The sequence below is a fragment of the Varanus komodoensis genome, unplaced genomic scaffold (assembly GCF_004798865.1).
Source record: "Varanus komodoensis strain SLA01 unplaced genomic scaffold, ASM479886v1 scaffold4, whole genome shotgun sequence".
NCBI lineage: Eukaryota > Metazoa > Chordata > Lepidosauria > Squamata > Varanidae > Varanus > Varanus komodoensis.
Window position 1 is genome coordinate 37,648,796 of NW_025335941.1, and position 22,548 is coordinate 37,671,343.

General features: G+C 40.3%; 1 protein-coding gene across 6 annotated transcripts in view; it reads right to left on the reverse strand.

Moving 5' to 3' along the window:
* The window catches only part of NEPRO (nucleolus and neural progenitor protein), a 29,114-nt gene that overhangs the window by 5,839 nt on the left and 727 nt on the right, over positions 1–22,548 (reverse strand). The window contains exons 2-5 of one of the 6 annotated variants that reach the window (XM_044441977.1): positions 15,717–15,759; positions 14,099–14,250; positions 1,629–1,783; positions 284–360 (exon numbers count right to left, since the gene is read on the reverse strand). In XM_044441977.1, coding sequence (XP_044297912.1) covers positions 284–360; positions 1,629–1,783; positions 14,099–14,105 — 239 coding nt within the window. In that variant the 5' untranslated portion in view covers positions 14,106–14,250; positions 15,717–15,759. Of the gene's footprint in view, positions 1–283; positions 361–1,427; positions 1,568–1,628; positions 1,784–3,357; positions 3,458–14,098; positions 14,251–15,716; positions 15,760–22,548 lie in introns of those variants that run through there. The other 5 variants (XM_044441978.1, XM_044441979.1, XM_044441976.1 and 2 more) reach the window with 5 other exon arrangements.

The following is a 22,548-nucleotide window of genomic DNA, read 5'->3' on the forward strand; positions in this document are numbered from 1 at the left end:
AGTACTCTCTGTTGGCTGATTTTCATTTAAGCAAGATTTTGAATCAGATAAATCACTTCATTCTTCGTTGAAAAGTTCAACATAGTGTGAAGGCTTCCACTGCCTCAGACTAGAAAAGAGACATTTTGATGAAAAACTGTTGAGTTTTAGTTGCCTTAAGTTTCAGGGATTCCAATAGGATCAAAGTTAGCTAAAGCACTATAACCAGCAACTCAGAAAAGCTGAAGATGTAAGCAAAAGGTTCACACAAACATGGTGAAACGTTCTGACTAATGTTACTTACACTGGGCCCGCCTGAACAAGATCTTGGATTGCCTTCTCCAAATTCATTATTTTGAAACGCTTCAAGCACTGTTCTACCTGAAAGAGTGTGGGGGGGGAGGGGGGAGGAATATAAGTGTAATGTTTCATAGATCAAATTCTAACCCAGGCATCCCTCATTTTAAACATTTACTATATGCATGCAAATTTTTGTATGACAAAGCAACCAGTATAACTAAAATGAACATTAGCTTCTGGATATTTCCCTTTCCTCTATTACTCATAAAACACCAAGCACTCTGATGGGATGAGGATGATGAGAACAGCCCAGTATCCTACTGCCTCTCCACCCCATGGTTCCCCAAGAATAAAAGTGAGACAACACAGCAACTATGGCAGAGAGTAGCACTTTACTTCCCCCACACCCCATAGGAGGAAATGCCAGCCATTTGTTGAGGAACAGTCAATCTTTGCCCCTTGGGTCCTTGACTGCAGCCTGTCCCATGGAACTCAAGGAGAGACAAAGAAAATCAACTTGCTCCTTCCTGCATAGCCCAGCCCCTCCATTCACACCATCAGCTGGCAATATATGTGTGAATGTATTGTATATATTGTATGCATTCAGACACAAAAACATTTATATTCCCTTTAAAATCTATCCTAGTCAACAGAGTGAGGTGAAAGTGAAAGTCTCCTATCAATTACAAAAGAGTGCTTGCGCAGCCGCAAGGCCCTTGGACCTCCTTGGGCCCTGAAACCATCTCTACCTACATGCTTGCGATAACATTAAAACACTACATAGCATACTAATATAACCTTTCAATACTACAGGTGAACCAGGGCTATAATCCAGAACAAACTTGAACATTAACAACAAGGAAATGAATCCATGCTTGCTTCTAAGTAAATGAGTGTAGCTTTTGGGTGACATTATAACATACAAGGTAATTGTATGTTAATGTCTACAGACTCACAACTCACAAATAAATTGTTTCTTCCAATATTGAGAATTGAAGTACAGCTTTGCATAATACTTCATATACTACTTGAACTTCAACATGGCAAGTAAATATGGACAGTGTAGAAGACATATTAGGCAAAGCACCAAACTGTGGCTTTGTTGTCATTATATTGTTTTCTTTTTGCAAATAGAAATATCAATTTACCAAAAACACACTTCTTGAGATGAGACAAGGGACAGTATCCAGTTTCTGAACCATGAAGAGAACAAAAAAATCACAAAATTTTTACATCCATTGAGTTAAAATTCTGAATACCACTCAATGTGAAGTACCCATCTTCATCCCACCAAACTGACAACTACTCCCATATGAAAAAATATATATTGGAAAAACCCTTCTTCCAACCTGTTTGAGAGACCGATATGGCCTATGATGGTTCATCTGGTAATGGAAACTATACATAATTGAATGCAGTAGGCTCTGTTCTGCAACCATAGCTTCATTTCTTAGAAGGTGGTAGACAGAATGACACCCCTTACTAACAGCTGAAAAGCACCTCACTGGAAAAGATAAATGAAGAAATTATTGATATAAAGCGATACAACAATGCATGTAACAAAGTCTTATTAGAAGATACATCCAGCTTCTCAAACTCCAAAACCCCCAGGAACAGCGTGACAAGGATGAATCGTTTCAATCATTTGCCCTCCAGTAACAAAACTTCATAGCATGTACATCTATGAGGCACACAGGGTTTGTGATGCCTCAGTGCAGGAGCAATGTCACTCCTTACAGCCACAACTGGTAAAAGTACCATTACAGGTAAGCTGCAGTGCAATTCAATGCCCTTCACACTTGACGATGCAAGTCTCCAAACTTGCATGGTGCAAGGCACAGCAGCAGTGTTCTCTTCTGCCCAAAACCCTGCATTTCATCTAGATCAGACCTGGGCATTGTACGGCCCACGGGCCACATCCGGCCTGATGGCTGACCCTGACTGGCCTGCATGAGGTCATTGGCAAATTAAAAGTCAATGCAAATATATATCGTCATAATATAGATGCAAGCAATACAACTGCACTGCTTTTATTTTGAAGGATCTGCTGAATTGAATTGAATTTATTGCTTTTCATGTAATGTTAATAATATTTTTGCGAATATTCATTAAATAGTGCTGTTCTGTGCTCCACATTTTCACTGTATCATTGTAATGTTGCATTTACTTTTTTATAGAGATATATACTGAGCAGAGCTGTAAGTGTATTGGTCCGGCCCTTAACAACTGTCAAAGTTTCTCATGTGGCCCCATAGGAAAATTAATTGCCCACCCCTAATCTAGATAGATTTTGGGACCATGAAGATGAAGCACCATGGAAGGGGAAGGAAGGAAGGAAGGAAGGAAGGAAGTAGGGCTGCCATGTGACTGTAGCAAAAGCCATCACCTTCTGCCTTTTCTCCACCCCATTCCACAGCATGCCCATTTTCCTCCTGTCCAAGGTCAATTTCCCACTTTGGCAAACCAGCCAGCATGTTACTTCACTTAGAGCAGACCCATTTAAATGAGTGAGACTTAAATTGGTCACAACTCACTCCAGTTCCGTTCATTTCAATGAGTCTACCCAAATTAGAAAAAACATTAGATACTACCCGTTATTGCCCATGAGACTTTATCTGCATCCAGCTCATTATTTTTAATGCGAGAGAAGCACATGCTCTCTCGCATGTAACAGTGAACCAGCCAAAGGCATCTTTGCATGCGTTCTGACACGAAAATAAGTTCCATTACAATAGTGAAACTTACTTTTGAGCAGACACGCCCGAGACCCCATTGAGAGAAGCACTCAACTTTCATTAGTAGTATTATTATTAATAACAATTACTTTAGCTGGGTCGTTCCTGTACCTCCCGTAAACCTATTAAGGGGCAGCACTATGCATGCTTAGATAGGAAAGCACAGTTAGCTGGGCCTTTTTTTTCTGCCGCTGTCGAAGCATACATAGAATAGTGCACTAAAACACGTTTCCAAGACTGCACCAAGTGCAACTCCTGTGCCAGGCAGGCATACGCGGGCAAGTGGCGCGCGATCCTAACGTCGAGCACAGGCGTTTCATTTCGGTGGCCGCGCTCTCCTCACCCGCAGGATGTTGAGCCGGCACTCCTACAGCCGCAATGCACGCGGGCGCCGGAACGTCCACCCGGTTCCACACCGCCTCCTGCGCTCCGGGGGCCGCCATCTTTTCTGGAAGGCGGGGCCTGCTCTGGACTAAACCAAATCACAGGGAGGAAGGAATCGAAGGACGCAACTAAGCGACCACGGGGGGGGGAGGGGGTGGAAAAAGAGAAGCACTGTTCGGTTGCCTCGCACGATTTTTTTGGGGAAGTGGGTGGAGCGTGTGGTTTCCTCACCTTAGGAGAGCAGCGAAAGCTGCCGTGCTTTGACGGCTTCGTAGGGCTGTCTTGTATTGGTATTAGTATTAGTTACGCACATGTTGGTTCATTGCACAGTAATTGTTTACATAGTGCTTTCCAACCAGTACAAATGTCACTTCATGCTTTCGGGAGATTGGAGCGATCTGTTTCAAAATTCTCACGGACGTCCTACTGCCAAGGCTGGAGAGGGATCCCGGGATATTAAGGGCTATCAGTCTCTTTCTGCTATGACGCAGAAGCCCTCCTTTCTTTCATCAAGCAAAATCACAGCAATTAAGAACTGGCCTTGCTATACAAACTCAGATGCCTCTAATATCAAATAAAGTATAATGTATAGCAGTGTGTTTCTTTCATGTTTTTCTTTGCAGGATTAGCCTGCATCAAAATAGTTCTTTGCTTACACTCGGGATGTGATAGCTTCTTTAATAAAAGGAAATTTGCTAAAAAGTGAGATGGAACGAACCAAGTTTGTAGTGTATAGGCTCTGATCCTGCAAATACTTAATACAAATAGAGCTCGCCCCGCCCCGCTCCCGGTTTTATAGGTATAAAACAAGACCTATACTTTGTTTTATTTGTGCCAAGCAAACCGCCCATGGCTTGCCTTTCGCACTGTTTTTACAATTGCATGTATTTCCACAACTATTTGAATTAGAATGCTTGTTTTTAAAGAAGCATGGAAGAAAAATCCTGCAGTTCAGTAGCATGCTGGCTCTGCCGCCTTTTCCCTATATGCCAGGGGAAATGCTAGCATTGAGCAGGTAAAGCTCTTATCACTACGTAGATCTCCATGTATTCATTATATCTCCAATGGAAGAAAAAGCACCGATCTCATATTCTCTGTGATTGTAAGAGACAAACTGGATTACCTCTGTGATAGACTAGAAATCAGAGCCACAGAAAAACTATAGTTCCTTGCACCCTTCAGATGAAGTGCAGTGAATGCACTAAGAATCATTGCAATAGCCTTTAGCCCTTTAAGGAAAAGCAACCATATTTTTTTCTGCACAGCTGCACCTGAAGGAATTATACCAGGAACATATGAAAAGATTCCAAGAAGGCTGGGATTTTTATTCTGTTATAAGGCACTTGTCTGAAAAAAATGGTAGGAGGAAAAACTTCAGCAAGTACAATTATTTATTCAATGGACCTCACTAAGATTTCACTTGCAGAGTTCCTGAGATACTATGAGCAACCCATAAGTGAGGAACAAGCATGGGCTATCTGTTTCCAGTCTTGTTGCAAAATGAAACAGATAGTAATGCAAGGAGTGGATTCTGTGTTACACATGATAATCTTAGATGTTGACAATCTCTACATCCATTCAGATGGGAGTGTATCCTTCACCCTGGGGCATAACTTTGGTAAGAATTAACACAGAAGCTGACTGAACTATTATTTCATGTTTGCAGTTACAGGTGTTTGTATTTTTGTCTTTCCTTCAATAAGTTCACACATCTCTTAAGGTATTCTTAGTATTTTAACTGTTCACATGTTTATATAGTAGCAGATTTTATTAACTTTCTGACTAAATAACCAGTGATTTAGGTTATGATTCTTCTAGAAGTTTAAGAAATGAAGTGTGTAACAGATGAAACAGATCACTACAAATGTGGGACTCTGATGCAGTAACTAAAGATTATGGATGCTTATCACATTACACAGTATTAACTGTGACATTATAGTGAATTCAATTTTTAATTTTTCCTTCCGCAAACCTGAAGAAGGCAATACAAAGTTCCAGTTAATTTCCTGCTGGGACATTGTTAAAACAAAGTAAAATGATAGTTTGTAGTTTGATTAGGCTAACATTTCTAGGACTAATATAATGTAATAGTTTTGTTTTGAATGCAACCCTTTATCCCAGCTAGTAATTTATTATGCCACTATTGGGCTTCATTCAGTGAGTTGTCCTTGTCTGCAGCGATCATGGCAATGAATACTACCAAGAACAGCAGAGAAGCAAGAAGAATCAGTATCTAGAAGCTCAATTCTCACATCTGTTTCATCTTGATAAAAGTATTTAAAACATATCCCATCCTACAATCAATCAGGATCTCTAGATGACTTACAGTTGCAGTAGACTTCCACTTGTCCATAAGTAGCAGGATTTGGGGGATATTATAAACAATGCTAGGTGCTTCTAGATGCTATGGGGCAATAGAAAATGATTTATACCATTGGTCAGTTCTGCTTATTCATATTGTCCTGTATTTTGATCAGGTCCTTTCTCCTACTCTCTTCCCTTTCTCGTTGCCTTTTCAACAAGCAAGCTGTAATCTCTCCCAGATGGAAGCCAATACTACTACTACTACTACATTTCTTGTATACCCTGCTTTTCCTCTTGCAAGATCATGGAAGCTAAGCAGGGTCAGGCCTGATTAGACTCTGGATGGGAGACTCGTGTTGTGTACTGAAGAGAGGGGTTGGACCTGATGGTCTTCTAGGCCCCTTTCCACTGCATCATTCTAAGAAACTCAAGGTTCTACTCCTCTACATTTCATTCTCACAACAATTCTTCTGGGAGGTAGCTTAGGCTGACAGTCTGTAACTGTAACTGGCCCAAAGTCACCCATGAAATCAAAGGCTTCATAACTGAGTGGCGACTAGAACTCAGATCTCCTTTCATGCCTTACATTTCTCATGCCTTAGTTTACTTATATCCACACACCTAGCTTTAGGGGTATTTTGTAGTTAACGCTAGTAGATATCCCTTTTTGTCAACATGTATAGTGTTCACTAATATACTAAGTCAATCTGAACTACTTCTAAACTGGCTCTAGCTTGCATTTATTCCTTCTAATACTAAATGGTGTGTGACCAAACTATCTTTATAATAAGACAGTTGCAAGTCACACTAGATTTTCTAATGCTTTTATCAAGAAAACGTGAGCGTATACTTTGAACATACAACTAATACTGAAGACTATAAGAACTAACAAATTATTGTTCTTCCAGATAATCAGATAAATCAACAACCAAGTGATTCCTTGGAAGATAAGGTAAAATTTTGCTATTTAATATGGCCTCCAGTATAGATTTTTATATCTAACATTGTAAACCTATCCATGGTATAGTTACCTAACTTGGACCACATTAATGAAGGAATACACAAACTATAATGTTCTTAGCACAGTTTGTATAATACTAATACTGGATTAAGATGAGTAACTTGAAAAAGCTTCTGTAAGATCCCACCCAGATTGCATTGAGTGGGAGAAACCAATTAGAGCACCTACATGCTTGAATGAATAGAATTGCTGCTATCCAGAATTTTGTTCACATAGGTCTTTGTTAGTGTGACTTCAGTGGTCCATCAAAGTTTGGATAACAGGGTTCCAATCCTCTGTTGCCTTCTCTAAGAGGCCCTAAAGGCCAAGGACAAACCGGAAACCTAACAAAGAATGTCATTGACTGCAATTCTGTGTACACTAGAGGACATGAGTCTGATCCCTCCAGAAGGACTTGGCATGTATACATGAATGCAGGATTGGATCCACAAGAATGTGGCAAGGTGGAGTTTGCTTTGAGGGTATTTTCTCCATTTGCATACAATGATAAAATGGTTGTCTACTTTCAAAGCAATATAATTGTATTTAACTATTGTGGAGATACGTAGTAGTAGATTGGAATCTGTTCGATTTTGGGATGATTTGCAGTAGACTTCCAATTGTCTAAGTAGCAGCAATGAAAAGGCTTCTCCTGGGAGTGGATTGTTTAAAGCAGCTGTTCACAAATTCAACAGCACCTTGTTGCTAAAGTCTTAGTACATGTCTGCCTATCAGTTCAGCTTTTTCACACTTGAGCTCTCACTAGTGGCCTGAAGGTTACTAGTAGAAACAAAGTAGATTCCACAGGCTAGAAGTCTATCAATTGCTTGGTTTGAATAAGAGAGAGATTAATATGACTCTAAGATACTGCTGTTGGTCCTGGAGGGCAACCAATAAAATATGTATTAGAAAACTCACTTTGGTCCCCAGTCCCCTCATCTTAAAGCCGTTTGCCAACAAGCAATCACTAGTAGAGATGGGTTTAAGATTTGGAAATCACTTTTCTTGCTTTTTAAACTGAAGTTTTACTTGAGTCAGCAATATATAGTATTCTAAAATTGGTTTAAAGTAAACAACTTGAAACCAGTTTCTCTCACTAATGGAGGTCAACTGTATGCAATTTTACATAAGGGTGGGCAAGGATGGAGTCAAGTGTGATCAGAAAGAATATCTTAAGAGTTCTGTATGGAGCTGGTCATCTAAGTAATTGCTTTTTAGTGCTCACAATTAGCCTGTTCTTGAAATTAAGATGGTCTCCCTGGGCTTCCTTTATAGTTGACAGAATTTTTGGGAAAGTTGATCTATAAAGCTCTGGACTGGGGAATTGAGAGTCATATGGAGAGAGAGCTGAGTGAGTCCCTGGAGAAGCTAATCTCTTTTATGCTAAAGCTGAACCCTGAGACAACCAAAGCAGCAGTCACATTCCAAGATGTCATCAAGGTTTTGTTTCTTCTACCTTTCTTTGCATCATTTGGGGTTCATTAATAAGAGCATGGGAAGCTGTCTTGTATACTGAATCAGCCATATCAGACTTGATGGACCAGTGGTCTGACTGGCTGGGATCAGCTGATCACTGGGGAAAAGACATCACTGTGGCTTCTTTCCCTGCCAGTTGCGCCCCATGTGCTTTCTCCAATTACACTCTCAGCACATGTCCAAACCCTACAAGGTACATGGCAAAAGCAGCCCCCTAGAACCTTAGAATAGGGTGCAGTTCCTGGGATGGTTTCAAAGCCATCCCCACTGCACACCTTGCCAGGTTTGGGCCACATGGGATGCTACATGCTCAAGGGTAAGTAGGAAAAACATGAGGTGTGTGACCAGCCTGCAGGGGACAAAAAAAAAAAGAAGCCACTGTAGTTTTGTTTTTCCCCAGGTGATTATCTGAATTCAGCCACTAACTGACTGCAGTTCTCAAAGGTCTTGGGTAGAAATTTTTATAGCTGTGCCTGCAAATTTTTGGGATAAAGCCTGAGATTCTTTGTGTGCAAAGCAAGTTCTCTACCACTGAGCCATGGCCTCTGTCCAATGGTGCTGAAATTTTCATGCATTCTGAGGATGGAGTAAAAATGTACTTGTTTGTCTTTTACATCTTCACTGCAAAATCTGACTACAGCAGGATAAATGCAAACAGGGCAGCTATGGTAGGTTTTGCCAAGGATCGAAATACTCATCTATGAGCTGAGGTAGGTAGAGAAAATTGCTACTACTTCAATGTCATGCACATCTACATAGGAGTTCTGTCCAGTGAATTCATTGGGACTTATTTCTAGGTTAGTGTGTTTTAAGATCTCAAAATAAAAAGACTTGAGTGCATTTCAGAGTTCAACTAAGGAAAACATGTGCTTAATTACAGTGCTAATTCTTAATTTAAGGATCTATGTATATACCACCCTTTAAGATTCTCAATGTGATTTATTATCAGTGAACAAAAATAACTATGAAACAACTAAGAGGACAGTAAACACTGGCAGTTTAAAACAGCAACAGCCCGTAACCGAACAAAAGGCTTGAGGGAAATCAAAATACTGAAACCTGTGGCATCCCACTTATGCATATCAATCTGGCCACCGTGCCATAAGAACTGGCTTCATCTACTCTGCTCACACTGCTTTTGATGGAAAACTGTTGGTCCATTACTGCTGTCATCACTACTTGGACAGGTCTGAAAAGGTTTTTCTAGATGAGACTTTTATTGTGCTCTTGCCTTTTCTCACTCATGGTAACTTTATGGCTGCTTCAGATGACATGGTGAATACTCAAATTCGCTTCTGCTTTTAGAGAGCGGTTTTGGGAAGAGGAGGTAGGAACTGCAACATGGAAAATCACAGAGGGAGGCATCTCAAAAAAAGCTCAAGTGCTCAGCAGGAGGATGCCACCTAAAGGTTATGAAGCAGGAAGAAAAATAACTTTATAGAGCTGCAGTCTTAATTCTGTGATGCAGCCAGAAACATTGGGTTAGACAGCCTCACTTAGTAAGTCATACATGGTTGAGGGGAAGGTGAAGTCCTGCTTTTAGTGATGTCTTCAAAGAATCATAGTATTCAATCTTGTATCTAGTTTTATATTGCTGAGTATGGGTCCTTCAGACTGGATGTATTTCAAATCTTTGAGGCATAATATCTTCATCTCAGGTATATGCATCTCAGGTGGCTTTTTTTAAAGACATAAGCCTAATAAACAAGGTTTTTCTAGATGGACCAGTCCTCGTGCTTCCAATCTAAAGCACTGCACAGCCGTTAAATTTGTTCTACCTTGATTTTTTTCCCCAAAAAGAAAAGATGGAAGAGGTGGCAAAAGAACACAGAATGGAGGGAGCGTTGTCTGGAAACACCTGCACCCCTACCAGAAAAGTTTAGTGCAAGAGGTGGGGCTAGGGCACAATAAAAGCCTCATCTGAAGACCCCTGTACCTGTAACTTTATTGCAAGCCAGCACTGGAAGGCAATAAGCATGAGAAACTAAACAAATACACAGCCTGCAGCCTCCTTTCTTTGGTCATTGCCCCTAGGATGCATGGAGGCTATTGACTTCTTTTTGAAAAACTACTTCTAGAATTTGAATACATTTGGAAAGTGTTTTCTAGTCCAATACAAATCTTATATATAGAATGCTGTCTCTTCATTTTAGATCTGTGAGAATCGCTTCCTCAAACCATCTGAAGCTGCCAGTCATTACACAATGGTCTGTAAAGTGCTCTTTGCTGAGTATGTTGAGCTTCATAAACTCACAGTCACTATACGGAGTTGCAAAGAGGTATGCTGGAAGAGTGCACAGGTGTGCCCAATTTTTTTTCATTTCCCCTATCTCATTATCTTCACTTTCCCATAAAACTTGAAAAACCTGGTAGGAAAAATAAATTGCACAGGAGGCTGGGGGCCAGAATGTATAATGCAGAGGTCCTCAAACTTTAACAGGGGGCCTGTTGAAAGGCGAGGGTGCCTGTGAGCTGGAGGCAGGCAGGCGTGCACGCAGCAAGGCAGCGGCTTGCTCTCTGTGATTGTTTTCTCCGAGTGAGCGAGCCGCCATCTTGCCGAGTGGGCAAGGCAGGTGGCGACAGCGGGCACAGGGAGTCCAAAACCTCTGGGGGGGGGGGGGGGGCAGATAAATGGCGGATCTGGCCCACAGGCCATAGTTTGAGGACCCATGGTATAATGGCTTTAGAGAAGGAGCAAATCAGTGACAAAGGCATTTTTTTTATATCTTTCAGTATTTGGGAACAATGGACATGAAAGGCTGCACTCCAATACAGAAGGCAAATGACTTGGTATGAGTAGCTCTCTGACTTTAAAAAAATCTACTATGAAAGAAGTACTTTTGTACCCTCTTCTCTATGTACAAAGATGCCATCTTACTCACCAGCATCTGCAATATACAAGCTTTTGGGCTAAGCATAATTCTAATGTTAGTGTACATCCTTACCAATGTAAGTTAACCAGACTTCTCTACTCTCATATGTACTCCCCATTCCAAATGGGCAGTCAGGAGTTATGGGGCAGAAATTACAATCCAGGCACATGCTTACTCAGAAGTAAATTCCAGTGTGTTCAATGGGATTTTCTCCTACACTAGTGTGCATAGGTTTGCAGCCTATGTTTACCTTGTAGGAGAAAGCACTGAAGACTTTGTTTTTTTAGGAATATTCAAGCAAAGCACACTTAAGGTGAGACAGAACACACAGCATTCACCAGCTGATCAGAACAATTTGTGCAGACCCCTATACTTTCTAGCTAGAAAACTCATCTCTGGCCCACACCTCTTCATCTCAAACTGCCATCTTATTTGTTTAGCTGTTGCTTTGTCCCATTTCCTTCCACTGGGTACCTTATTTCAAATGCTGGAGGTAGCTTCCAACTATCAGGATGCTGCATTCTGTCACTAGCTCCCATGAAACCCTGGTCAGCAACCTTGTTCACTAGCTAGTGATCATCTCAACAGAAGACTGGCCAATCACTATCCAGAATACTATGCCAAATTGTGCTTCCTCTGATCCCCTTCAGGAAAGCCTTCCAGGAACTTGGTCAAAAGTAGAACATTCTGCAAAACACCCCACATTCATACAAACTGCTGATGTTATTGCTAGTTCATGATTACGTTCAGGAGCTTTTAATACTATCCTGATCAAGAAGGGTAAGGGGAAAGCACCCATAAGATAGAGCTGATTCATGATTTCACACCTCATTGCTTATAAGCAACATTTCACGTCTGACTTAACCTATCAGAGCCTCTTTTCTTCTGCATAACACCACACTTTCTAATGGCTGTTACTGAGGTCAATATTCAGCTTTAATACTAGTGCATTGTCAGTTCAGATGTCTCTACCTTACACTGACTAGCTTTTAAGCATATTTTTGTATCAACTTCAGTGTTGAATAACCTGGTCTGTTTGAAGTATTAAAATCTAAAGATTCTTAATCCACAAGAATTTCAGTGTAGTATCAGTGTGCTTTAGTAAATGCAAACTGATATCCCTGCAGACCAAGCTTTTCTACACAGGGATGTTAATCTGCTATATCTATTTTCATTTTCATTGTATAATTGAGCTCTGAGCACGACAAAATGAATGTTCCTTCCTGCTTTTCCACTATATAACCTCCAGGTGGTGCTGTGTTCTAGCCAAATTGTGTTAATATACAAGTAAAAGTCTTCTTTCCATTTTACAATTAAATACTGCATTCTCCCTGTTTTAAACAAAGCTCACCAAAAGTATTTTTTAGACATAATGGTGAAATGGGAGTGTCACAATGGCAAAAATTCCATGAACAATTGTGACTAGGGAACGAGGTGTGTATAATAAATGCCTCATGTATGAAAGTCTGCCCTTGGGCTTTCCTTTTTTCAGGCTGGCTTGTGGCAGCGTGTGCTTGGTGACTTGCAGAAGGGTGTAAGACTGCGTAAGGCTATGGAGCAACCGAGGATTCCCCCAGAGAAGGGTGCTCACACGTCTTACAGTAAAGTCGTGGATGATATCCGGAACAAACGCTACACCCTCAACAAAGTAAGAATGCTTATCAACATTCAGAGCAGTACATCTGAAATGTGGCTAGTACCTGAAGAATTGCTTGTCCAAATTCAAAGAACAAGATCTGTACAAGCTTGGCATTAATGTCTGAAATTTCCCAAACCATAGTAACTCCTGCTCAAAGTAGTATACACCTTTGTTTGCCTGCTGTATTTTGGGTTAGCTGTGATGGCTCAGGAATTCTACTGGGCTCTAAAAAGGAAGTGTGTGTGTTAATATCTTACCTGAAGAGAAACCGGAGTATGTTAAAATCTTACTGTCCACAAACAAATGAGCTCCTTTAATCTCTAGGAATGGATCACACAGTTGAATATTAAGAGTGGAAGAAGCTTCTAAATTCTAGGGTGGGGTTTTGGAGTGTGCTGCTCCTGTAAGTGAAATAATTCTTTTAAATGACTTCAGAGGGAACTGGACCAAGTTCTCATCCTTCATACAGTTCCCTTTGAGAGAAACCACTTGGTCACCAGCTACCCCACCCAAATTGTGTAAAGGGGTTTGAATCTCAAACTCAAAGGCTTGGAGAGCTGGGTTCTTACTTTCATGCTATCTAGTCACTCCCCGTTTGTCAGGTATCAGCACGAAAATTAAAAGAGAGACCCTTCCAGGAGCCCAGCCTTCATGATCAGCTCATGACGGAGGTGAAAAATCCACCAAAGCTTCGGTCCACCTTTATAGAAAAGAGTCGCAACAAATACAAAGGTATGCCTCAGGTGTTAACTGAGATTACTGTAACTTGATGGTTCAAAATCCTTATAATCTATGAGTGAAGTAGAAAGACAAACTATAAGGATCCTGCTTACACATAAGACTGAGGCTGGGCATACTTCTACTGAACTCTTGGCCCTGGTCACATTTTAGGATACAAACGAGAGAGGAACAAAGGGGGACAGTCTTACTATAAGAGCCTAACTATTACACGTAGCTACTGTATGTAACATCTGGTGGTAGCACCACTCTCATGGCCAGAATGATGTGAGGTTGGAGGAGGTGGTATTTGAAGAAGCAACAGTTTAGAAAGATTTATTCAAAGGATTGATTAACACATGCATGCTCATCAGCTGAAAATTACAATGTCAGTAAGGACTGGCATGCAGAGATTCCCACAGAACAGTCATGCTTAGCTCTCAAACTAAATGTATTCTTTTCTTTTGTCAGTGAATCACAAGGAAAAAATGGTAGCATTTGCTTAAGAGGACTTAGGTGGAAGAAGGAAAGAATGTGTGTGCTGACAAAATAGAGGTTACTGTTTATAAGTTCCAAAAATATAAGAGAAGCTAGTCTGGGAGTACATTAGGCAAAGTGAAGTAGCTGTTAAGAGGCCAATGCTGGTGGGTAAGGTACAATATGCTGAATGGAAGTTTTATCACCTGCCCACCTGCCATGAGCTAACCTGGCACTCTTCAGTGCAGTAGAGGTTACTGTCATTGTTGTTGAAACAGAATCCAAAAGCCTGTCTGGTTTTCTGTTTGCAGAATTGATGGCTACCATTTTTCTGTTGCTTAAGGCAGCAAAAATCTTGGGACAGTCCTAAACAAAGATAAGAGAAATGTAAGGACAGTTTAGATGGGGTGGGGGGAATTCATAAAAACTGAACCAGGCATGTTATTTTCTTTTGTATGACTTAGCAACAGTGTACAATGCAGTTTCCTACTTTTGGTATGTGTTCTATACAGTATATGTGTATTCCCCCCCCCCAGAAAACTTTCAGAAGTTGTCTTTGAATTCTCTCTGTGGTGGTATCTTCTGTGACCAAACTGTCAATTCAGTAGATTTCTTGAAAGCTAAAAAACCACGACTGAATTACGTCCAGTCAGACCAAGAACTTAAGGTAACCCTCCCTCCCTCTTTCCCTCCCTCCTCATAGAACTATTAGATTCTAGATAGTGAAATTTCAGACAACCCAGGAAGAGAACCCATTATTTATTGTTAGGTTATTCATAATTAATGACTCATACTTAAACCATAGTTCAGAGTCACATACAGCAACTACAGACAAATGAATGACAACCATCAATGAACCTCCAGAAGAGCCTCACTGTGGTTGGTCCATTTCTATGGAACTCTCTGCAAAACGATGAAGTTTGGGAAGAGTATGTATGACAAGAATCTGGAAATACAATGCTCACTGCCCGTTCTCTATCCATATAAGTCAACATGCTAAATTAAAAATGTGAATTTTCAGCCCTATTCTTATTAGGGCAAACTCAAGTTGGCTCTCATTATTTCGAGTCTGGAAGCAAATATGGGAGTCGCATCTTAAGATCCAGCCTCCTGTGTTTACAGGAAAATAGTACTGTTCTAATAGTAGTTTAAGTTTCTATAATTTAAGGGCATGACCTTACCCAGATGATCATCAGCCTCTGAGCCTACAGTTGAGCATTAACTAATGCAATGGAGAGGAACCCCTTCTGCATAGCAGCTCCTCCCTGCTGCTTCTGCACTGTTTTTATTAGATAGCCAGTTTTGGCCATTGAGCTGGAGCGCTTTGGAAACAAAACTGCAGGGGACACAGGATTTGGCATACTTTGACCACTGTAGCCTCCTCCCTTTCCTGCCACTCCAGAAAGCCCCCTTGACTTCTTCCCTGAGATCAGGTTCCTAAGTTTGGAGAGGCAGCTGCCATGACACTCTCTGTGCTGGCTGCTCTGGGGAAAAGCAGATCAGAACATGGATCCCCAGTTCTGAAATTAGATCTCTGCCTTTGAGCTCAGATCCAGGAATCAGAAGTATCCTGTGGTCACTGTCGAGGGGCCTTAAGATCACTTCCCAAGTTTTTCAAACTAAAGTCAAGTTTGCCATTCTATGATATCTACCAAATATCAGAAGATGGACTTCAGTTTTACTTAGGAAAAGCTAGAGTAGATATTATCTTAATAGCCTTGTTTAATTCCTAGCTATTATCAGCTTATAATCAGAAGACATCTACAGGAAGATCAATGCAAACCATTGCTGATTTGATGAGAACAAGATATTCAGAAATGCAAGATTCCTACCAAAGGTGCAGTTGTAGCATATCTTCAAGGGCCCAGGTACTTTCTACTATGAAGAAACACATGCTGGTTGGTTAAAATGTTTATGAAAAGCAGACACAAGTGTATCAGTAGAGCTGTTGTTCATTAATTATGTTTCTTTTGGGGCAATTACTCTGTATGGTTAACATTTGTTCTCATACCCGAACCCTTGTGCATTGTGTTGATAAATGAAGGCAACTATAAGAGGGGAAAGCACTTACGTGGACCAAAACAGAGGAACAATATCTTATGTCCAATATGTTGAAGGATTTTTCTTCAACATATATGGAGAATAGTAAAAGTAAATAACACCTGTTTGATGTTAAGTTAGATACAGAGTTGAGCATAACACCTTCAATGATTTACAATCAGAATTAAAATATGCTACAATGAAACAATAGAGGAGCATCTGGAGGACCAAGAATAATAGGTCAAATAGGTCCATAGCCAGCTTCTTTCAACGTGGCTTGTACATGTGGAAATGCAATTCATGAAGTGAATATTTCATACATGATACTGAAAACAGTCTTTGGTTTGGCACATATCACTTGTGAGGTTAACTTCTGGTTTTTCTATCTCAGTGTTGTTCTACAATGCAGGATTCCCCCCCCCCCCCAATTATAGCTTCAAGTGAGAATAATGTGAGCCTCACAACTTGTATTGAGAAAATGCTGAAATGTTGTGTCTTGCTGAAAGTAAGATGACCCAGTAGAATCCAATTAATGGAAAGTTAATTTCACTCACTTCCAGAATTTCTGCTTGATGACTATGCGCTTGTGCACATGGGAACAAAATTTCTTCCAGCATTTGCAATTTGATTGGCACTCATGATATGGAAGTTACCCTTCAGTCTTTTATAGTGGATTGATTTTACAGCTATAAAATTATAACACAAACTTTAGCTATCTTCTATATTTAATATAAAAATACTAAGACCTCTATGAATTTTACATCATTCTACTGTAAAGAAATACTCTGATTCTTTTTCCCCTTACAGATTTGCTTTCATTGTCATAACCAGTACTTTATATGGCCATACATGTGTCATCTCTGTAGCAGGTAACTGACTTTAGGGCTTTTGATAAGAAAAATACTGTAAACAACCAGACATATCAAATCTTACACCTAGGATCAGTCTGTATGGGTTGAATCTAATGCTGTCTGGTCATAGCAGAACCCAAACCACTGCCAGAATGGATTCCCCTTTCCTGTCTGCTTTAGAGGACGGAAGTGTCTTTGTAGCAGGTTTGGGATAAACACAGGATTATGCATCAGGAGGGTGGGCAAGGAATGGACTCCTGTAATATTGGATATAACCTCATGATTGCATTTTCTGAAATGCAGGGATCTTTTGATCATCCTGGGGACAAATATTCACATGTATTCTATCCTGCAAATAGTTTAAAACAACAATAACTTCAAAACATGGGACATCCCAAGTCAAGAAACCAACTAGCTGTCTGTCTTGCACTGGTCCTGTGAGGGTTTTTTTACATGATGCATTTATTTGATGCTTTTGATTTCTTACTCAGAGTTGTTTATGGGCTTATCAGACAATGTCATGATTCTCGAGTTCTGCTTCTGTTTTTTTGGAGCACTTTCCAGGTTTTTTTTTTTAAATGGTGAAAATACCCTATTAAATTGGCACTCTGTTACCTTCTATATTTGTAGAATTCTATTTCAGGGCTGCTCCACCTAGAGGCTGGGTAACAGAAAAGTAGGGACTCTTTCTTTGCATTGTCCTACCCTCCAAGGGCATTTTAAATTAATCAGGTACGAGAGAAAACAAATACAAATACCAGTCTTGTAAAGTTACTTTACTTTAAAGGAGGGAGTGGGGTTTATTTTGCTACCAGTTACAATCTCTATTTTTTAATAGAAATCAACTGATTTTTTTTTAGTGTAATCTGCAGGAACTGCTGTATCAAAGTAAGTTCTCTTAAAATAATTCTCATGTGTTTTATCGAATTGCTTGACCCTTAAGAGGTCCTGTCTTCTTACCCTTTAAACATAACATTTTGTTTAATGAGCTAATATTTTACTTGTGGTTTTGCTTTTGTTTTGAAAGCACGTGTCAACTGGATTGCTTGATGACAATCTCATTTCCAACTGATATTTGAAAGACTTAAAAATAGTAGTTGTTCAAATTCCTTATTTATTTATTGAAAGTTTTTATAGACCATTCCATAGCAAACACTCTTGAAACATTTCTGAACTCACCCTTTCAGGCTTCATGCTTATTTGAGAATGTTTGTGCTCTATTTCATTTTGTTCAATTTCCTATGTATGCTTTAAAATCTATAAACAAACTGCACACTCTTGTTCTGGTCTGTGTATACTTGAGCCAATTATTGTAGAAGTGCCCCCTCACACATTCTTCCACGTTCCATAAAGGACTGTGTAAATAGGACCTTTCTACATCATTCTAGAACTGATTAAAGCATTCTGTCAATAGCTTAAATGCCATGCTATTCTTGTATAGATGACTATGCCGGTAAGGCCCTGTGTACGTCTTCCACTTGACTCCTTTGAAGTAGTGCAGCTGGACAAAGAAGATGATCTGGCCCTGCTGGACCAGAAAGCCACACAGCTGGTGTATGAAATAGACCACTGGGATTCTTCAAAGTAAGAATAACAGTAGAAGCAACTGTATTAATACATGCATGTTCTTTCTCCTACACCCCTCTAGCTACTTACCAACAGTTCCTCAACAGATCATGATAGAAACTGGTCTTTAAGAAAAGGACAGCTTGATTCTGAAAATATCCTTTTCACAAGTTGCAAGGTATTCCCTGCCTTCTATATGAGGATGCTTATCTTATAATCTGATTCCTCTGTATCGTTAGGGGAATTATATTAGGGACTCTCAGTTTTGCTGTGCAATTCTGTGAAAGGGCCAACACTTAACACATCTTTGGGAGCAAGTAATGCTACACCTTCATATTTCAGAGTGATGAGTTCTGACTGCATGAAGAACACATGTGACAAAAGTCCTACTGGGAGAAAGATGTATCAGTGTGCCACCTTGAGACATGTAGACCAATGCAGTTTTAAAAAGGATGCGCGTGGGTTCTTCATGAGCAATTGAGTGCCAGATGTTGTAACTAGCATTACAAATGTTGAATCGTTCTCTAGTTTGCACTTTCTGAGCCAGGCAGGCTACTTATGTATTATCTTTAAGCATTTATATATTCACACGCCACTTTGCAGAATATCAATTTAAAATGGCAACTGTTACACATGCAGTGCCTTTGAGGGAGAAGGAATTGAGGCTTCTTGGCATGTTTGAAAGTAGTCTGAATTTGCCTTGTCACTTCCAGATCACCTCTTGTGCTTGAACCCCAGTGCTTATCGCCACCCCTTGCCAGTCGCACAAAGAGCATGATGGATTGGCCTTCTATGGAAATCTGTACTAAATGTGAGCAACGTCTTTTGGAGATCCTTTCCCACCAGCCTCCTTGAGGAAAAAATCCTTATGAACTGAATTGGAATATGGAATTGGAAATGTCTCCCCTCAGATGTAAAGTATTACAAATATAAATCATTGACCTTAAAGGCATAAAGAAAAGAACCTTTGCTTGTTTTATTCCTCCTCATCTTTAGTTCTGAAGGTCCGGATACTGTTGATTTGGCAAGCTGCACTTTAAAAAACAAAAATACATCTCACTGTCTTCATGGCATAAATGCAGAAGCATTTTTACGAGCCATGCTTTTCATATCCAGTCCTTTCATATATCAAGACCAAACATCCAAGACATGGCATTCAGGTTCACCTGATAATGACATCCAAGAGTTTGAAATAATAGGCACTGGTTTGCAATCCCAAGGAGAATGGAGTTTTATCATGGCACTAAAATGTCACATTCACTCTTCTCCTAAACATTCCAAAAATCATTCATGGAAGCCAGTAGACATACATCCTCTACAGAATTTTAGCATATTTTGCAGTGCCTGTTACTTGTCTTTCCTAATATGCTGGATCAGTTGCTGCTAACCTCCAGAATTGAGACTAGGCAAGCTGTTCTTCATCCTGGGGTGTTAAACATAAGATTTTTTCCTATTTTTCTGAGTGGAAGCAATTTTTACTTTCTGCAGAGATGGAGTCAGATAAACAGAGCATTTCAGTGAAACATGTAAAATGGCCAAAAGTTTTAAAAGCTACAGAGTGCTATTGTATTGTATGAGAGTAGAAGAGCTCACGAACCTGATTTTTCATCTGCATATTGCCATATGTATGAGCCATGGTGAACATCTCCCCTCTGCTTGGGGTGGGGCAAATCTCTATGCAGTTGCTAGGGGTCTCCACGAAAAAGATACCCTGTTTATATATGCATATTATTCTATTTATGTTAAGGGATTTATAGTTTACACTTCAACAAATCCCTGGTGGTAGTATATAAGCAGAGCTGGTCATTTAATATTCAAGTAAAATGCAAAGTAAAGGATTCATCCACAGAGCAGAGCTCTACATTTTTTCCTTTTCTCATCAAAACCTGCAATGTATTTGTCTCTAACTACTGCACCATTTATTCTGTGATACTAGAAAATACACCCTTTTCCCCCTTCATCCAAAGCTAGGCACAATTCTAGAATACTGATGGCTAAAGATTTGAGCGGTGCATCCAGATACTAATACTTATTCGGATACTGAATATGTCTGTCTTCATAGGGTAACTGGTGAGCTACTTGGAAAAGCTATATTCTGTAATCTATTTTAAGAGGATGTTTCACACAGCAATACTGCTCTGCATAATGCCATGGTGGAAAAGCATGAATGTATGTGAGGTCTGATAGTCTAGTAAGGCTTTTTGTAGCTATGAAACACAGAAACAGAACAAGTCAGAAGAGGTCTCCCAGGCCATCTAGTCTGACCCCTGGCTCTAGCTGGTTCTGCTCACGACATGTCTACCATGTGCATGTCTAGCCTATCCTTGAACACCCTCACCGATGGGGCCTCAACCACCTCCCGTGGAAGCCCATTCCACACCTTCGGGGTCCTAACTGTCAGGAAGTAGTTCCTGGCATCCAAATTGAACTTTGGTTCCTTGAGCTTGGCTCCGTTGGAGCGCATCCTGCCCTCCTCTGCAGGGGAGAACAGGTCTCTACCCATCTCCGTGTGACATCCCATCACCTATATGTCGCCAGCAGATCCCCTTGGAGTCTCTTCTCCAGGCTGAAAAGAGCCAGTTCCTTCGTAGAATTTTAAAATGCAAATATAGCTGTGTTTTGCATAATGATTCAAAATTCCCCTTATATCCAAGCCTTTTTCCTGCAAGAAACCCAAGGTGGCTTACATAATCCCCCTCCCTCTCCATTTTATCCTCTCAACAACCTTGTGAGGTAGGTTAGGCTGAGCTTCATGGCTAGTAGGGACTGTAACCCAAATCTCCTGCATCCCAGTCACACACACCAGTCCCAATGCCACTCTGACATATTAAGACAATATTTTGCCTTAAGTCAATTCAAAGGCACAAAATAGCATAAGGTTTTGGTGGGATGGCAAGGAAAAAAATCCTAACTATGTTGCAGTCATGAAACTTGCATTGTCTGAGTCTTCAAATATGAGAGGAGCATCAGACCTTAAAAATTGAGTTACTCTAATTTGAATGTCTGCCTCCTCCTACATTTCATCTTAAGATCAGACCATGCAGACTTCATAACTTCAGTATCAAGTCAGTTGTTTGTTTCTACTTTTCATACATCTTGCCTAACTAAGAGTGTAATGCTATGCATGTTTAGTCAGAAAAGCAAGTCTTACAGCTCCCAGCATTCCTTAGCCAGTTTTTCTGCCTAAACATGGATAGACTTGTGCTCGAAGAGATCTTGAGAGCTTGTACACTTTTTGTGTTGGAGCTGACCTAATGAAAGTTCTACCCCAACATAATCTTGAAGTGATTAAGCAATGCTTCCTTAAGTGTTACGGATATTCAAGTGTCATCTGAGAAAACCACTCCTGCCCAATGAGAGGCTTTCCACAAGAGGGCAGCAAACGCTGTAATATTCATGTCTGCCTGCGATGTGGTCCTCCATCGGGTTGCATCAGTCTCATAAGCCTTGCTCTTGGCAAGCCCCTGTAGAGCTGCAGCTGGAGCTCTTGAATCACAGCAAAGTTTATCCAGGTATTATAAAGTAGATGTACTTGCTACAAAATAGTGGATTTTAAAATGGAGGTATTGAAGGCTGATTTCTCTTCTACGGATGACTGTAATTAGAATGTTGCATGAAGAATAAATAGGCCAGTATTCAATACTTATGGACTACCTAAGTTGTATAGATTTTAATGGTGAAGAACAGGCCATTTCTTGAGCTTCTTTTGAGGTATGGAGAGTGACCCCTAGAACTCCATTAAATGGAGTTTCGCTCAGTTTTTCTGAAGGTAAACCTCCAAATAAATTGTGTCACTTTATAAAACAGTTTTGACCATGGAACTACACTGGTGTGTGTTTGCCTTGTGTGTGACACCTACCGCTTAGCCTTATTTTCAATGTCAAGCCTTTGTCACAAAATGTGTGAAATAATATACTTGTGTGGACACATGACTCAGATGGTCCCTAAAGCATTTCACGTGCGAGGAGGGTGTGAGGAACCCCTGTTCTCAGCCAACATTGAAAGGACTTTCGGTCATTGTGCAAGTTGAAGGTCAGCCCTGCCAGCTCAGCTCTGATAAGACCTTGTAGGTGAACATGGAGGGTCTTAACTGGAAAGTGTGCATTTCAAGCATTTGTTTCCTGCCATGTATATGTGCAAAATTAAATCAAACTTCCCTATTGATAAAAGGATAGCAATCCTTGTTTTGGTGTCTTGACAGTCTTTA